This window comes from Narcine bancroftii, chromosome 8 (assembly GCF_036971445.1).
Source record: "Narcine bancroftii isolate sNarBan1 chromosome 8, sNarBan1.hap1, whole genome shotgun sequence".
NCBI classification, from domain to species: domain Eukaryota; kingdom Metazoa; phylum Chordata; class Chondrichthyes; order Torpediniformes; family Narcinidae; genus Narcine; species Narcine bancroftii.
This window is the reverse complement of record NC_091476.1, coordinates 84,859,531-84,862,766: the sequence shown is the minus strand read 5'-3', so window position 1 is coordinate 84,862,766 and position 3,236 is coordinate 84,859,531. Positions and strand designations below refer to the sequence as shown.

Sequence of the window (3,236 nt, the reverse complement as noted above, 5' to 3'; positions counted from 1 at the left end):
TCAGAATTGCTCCATATGTATCACCTTGTGCTCTCTCCATCAACACCAGGGTACTATTTCCATCACCACAAGTGATTTACCACCATCACTAAGTACTCTATGTCCATCTTCAGCTGCTGGACATCATTCACCTCTACCATCAGATGTATTATCCCTCCATCATCAGGTGCATTATCTCCATCACAAGGTGACTGACTCTGTCACCTGATGTGATCTATTGGCATTGCCAGAAGTGCTCTAAACACACACATCGTTACCAGGTTCTCCACCACCAGGACAAAAATTCACTTTTTCCTTGCCAGGTGCTCTACCACCATTTTGAGAAGTGATCTGCAAATATCACCAGGTCCTCTCCCTCCACCACCAGGTGACCTTCTTCGACATTAGGTCCTCTCCCTCCGCCACCAGATCCTCTCCCTCCACCACCTGGTCCACTCCCTCCACCACCTGGTCCTCTCCCACCACCAACTGGTCCTCTCCCTCCACCACCTGGCCCTCTCCCTCCACCACCTGGTCCTCTCCCTCCACCACCTGGTCCTCTATCTCCACCACCTGGTCGTCTATCTCCACCACCTGGTCCTCTATCTCCAGCACCTGGTCCTCTATCTCCAGCACCTGGTCCTCTATCGCCACCACCTGGTCCTCTATTGCCACCACCTGGTCCTCTATCGCTACCACCTGGTCCTCTATCGCCACCACCTGGTCCTCTATCGCCACCACCTGGTCCTCTATCTCCATCACCTGTTCCTCTATCTCCACCACCTGGTCCTCTATCTCCACCACCTGGTCCTTTATCTCCACCACCTGGTCCTCTATCTCCACCACCTGGTCCTCTATCATCACCACCTGGTCCTCTATCGCCAGCACCTGGTCCTCTATTGCCAGCACCTGGTCCTCTATCGCCACCACCTGGTCCTCTATCGCCACCACCTGGTCCTCTATCTCCACCACCTGTTCCTCTATCTCCACCACCTGTTCCTCTATCTCCACCACCTGTTCCTCTATCTCCACCACCTGGTCCTCTATCTCCACCACCTGGTCCTCTATCTTCTCCACCTGGTCCTCTATCTCCACCACCTGGTCCTCTATCTCCACCACCTGGTCCTCTATCTCCACCACCTGGTACTCTATCTCCACCACCTGATCCTCTATATCCATCACCTGTTTCTCTATCTCCACCACCTGGTCCTGTATCTCCAACACCTGGTCCTCTATCTCCACCACCTGGTGCACTTTTTCGACCACCAGGTCTTCTCCTTCAACCACCGTGTTCACTTCTTCGACCACTAAATCCTCTCCCTCGGCCACAAGCTCCTCTCCCTCCACCACCTGCTCCTCTCCCTCCACCACCTGCTCCTATCCCTCGGCCACCAGCTCCTCTCCCTCCGCCACCTGCTCCTCTCCCTCCGCCACCAGGGCATCTCCCTCCGTCACCAGGGCCCCTCCCTCTGCCAACCGGGCCTCTCCCTCTGACAACAGAGCCTTTCCCTCCGACACAACATTCTCTCCCCCCGCCACCACGTCCTCTCCCTCTGCCACCACATTCTCTCCCTCCGCCACCACGTCCTCTCCCTCTGCCACCACGTCCTCTCCCTCCGCCACCACATCCTCTCCCTCTGCCACCACGTCCTCTCCCTCCGCCACCAGGTCCTCTCCCCCCATCACCAGGTGCCCTTCTTCGACCACCAGGTCCTCTCCCTGCACCACCAAGTCCTCTCCCTCCAGCCCCAGATGTACTTCTTCGACCACCAGGTCCTCTCTGTCCAACACCGTACACTTCTTTGACCACCAAGTCCTCTATCTCCACCACCAGGTCCTCTATCACCACCAACAGGTCCTCTAACTCCACTACCAGGTCCTCTAACTCCACCACCAGGTCCATCATCTCCACCACCAGGACCTCTATCTCCACCACCAGGTCCTCTATCTCCACCACCAGGTCTTCTATCTCCACCACCAGGTCCTCTATCTCCACCACCAGGTCCTCTATCTCCACCACCAGGTCCTCTATCTCCACCACCAGGTCCTCTATGTCCACCACCAGGTCCTCTCCCTCCACCACCTGGTACACTATCTCCACCACCTGTTCCTCTATCTCCACCACCTGGTCCTCTATCTCCACCACATGGTCCTCTATCTCCACCAACTGGTGCACTTTTTCGAACACCAGGTCCTCTATCTCCACCACCAGGTCCTCTATCTCCACCACCAGGTCCTCTCCCTCCATCACCAGGAGCACTTCTTCGACCACCAGGTTCTCTCCCTCAACCACCAGGTTGACTTCTTCGCCCACCAAATCCTCTCCCTCGGCCGCCAGCTCCTCTCCCTCGGCCTCCAGCTCCTCTCCCTCGGCCGCCAGCTCCTCTCCCTCGGCTGCCAGCTCCTCTCCCTCGGCCGCCAGCTCCTCTCCCTCAGCCGCCAGCTCCTCTCCCTCTACCGCCAGCTCCTCTCCCTCTGCCGCCAGCTCCTCTCCCTCCGCTGCCAGGTTCTCTCCCTCCACCGCCTGGTCCTCTCCCTCCACCGACAGGTCCTCTCCCTCCACCACCAGGTCCTCTCTCTCCACCACCAAGTACATTTCTTTGACCACCAGTTCCTGTCCCTCCATCAGCAGGTCCCTTTCTTCGACCACCAAGTCCTCTCCCTCCGCCACCTCATCCTCTCCTTCCACCACCACATCCTCTCCCTCCGCCACCACGTCCTCTCCCTCCGCCACCACGTCCTCTCCGCCCATCACCAGGTGCCCTTCTTCGACCACCAGTTCCTCTCCCTGCACCACCAAGTCCTCTCCCTCCAGCCCCAGATGTACTTCTTCAACCACCAGGTCCTCTCTCTCCACCTTCAAGTACACTTCTTTGACCATCTGGTCCTCTCCCTCCACCACCGGGTCCTCTGCCTCCACCTTGATAAGTCCACAACTCCATTGCTAGGAATCTGTCTCACCACAAAAGTTGTTCAATGTGATTACCAGAAATGATCCATATCCTTCACCTTGTGCTCTAGCTGTATCAACAGTCGCACACTTCCACCATCACCAGAACTGATTTACCTCCATCACCATGAGATCTAATTCCATAACCAGATGCTCTACTTCTGAACTGTATGACATCCACACCTGAAATGTTTATCACCTTTACCAGCTACTCTATATCCATCTCCAGAAATGTTCTACCTCCATGAAGTGCTCTAAATCTCTCACCAAGTGCCCTTTCTCCATGATCAAAACTGTTCTTCCACCT

The 3,236-nt window shown here is 56.3% G+C and overlaps 2 protein-coding genes across 2 annotated transcripts; both read right to left on the bottom strand.

Moving 5' to 3' along the window:
• Positions 1 to 339: 339 nt before the first annotated feature.
• On the bottom strand, positions 340 to 1,158 carry LOC138742088 (golgin subfamily A member 6-like protein 7). Its single transcript, XM_069896279.1, has one exon. It carries the CDS (start codon positions 1,156 to 1,158, stop codon positions 340 to 342), a length of 819 nt encoding a protein of 272 aa, XP_069752380.1.
• A 198-nt stretch (positions 1,159 to 1,356) lies between these two features.
• Positions 1,357 to 2,860, bottom strand: LOC138742086 (flagellar attachment zone protein 1-like). The gene is made up of 2 exons (XM_069896277.1): positions 1,833 to 2,860; positions 1,357 to 1,759 (listed from the first exon to the last, which is right to left on the bottom strand). Exons 1-2 carry the CDS (start codon positions 2,858 to 2,860, stop codon positions 1,357 to 1,359), a joined length of 1,431 nt encoding a protein of 476 aa, XP_069752378.1.
• Between the last annotated feature and the right edge of the window lie 376 nt (positions 2,861 to 3,236).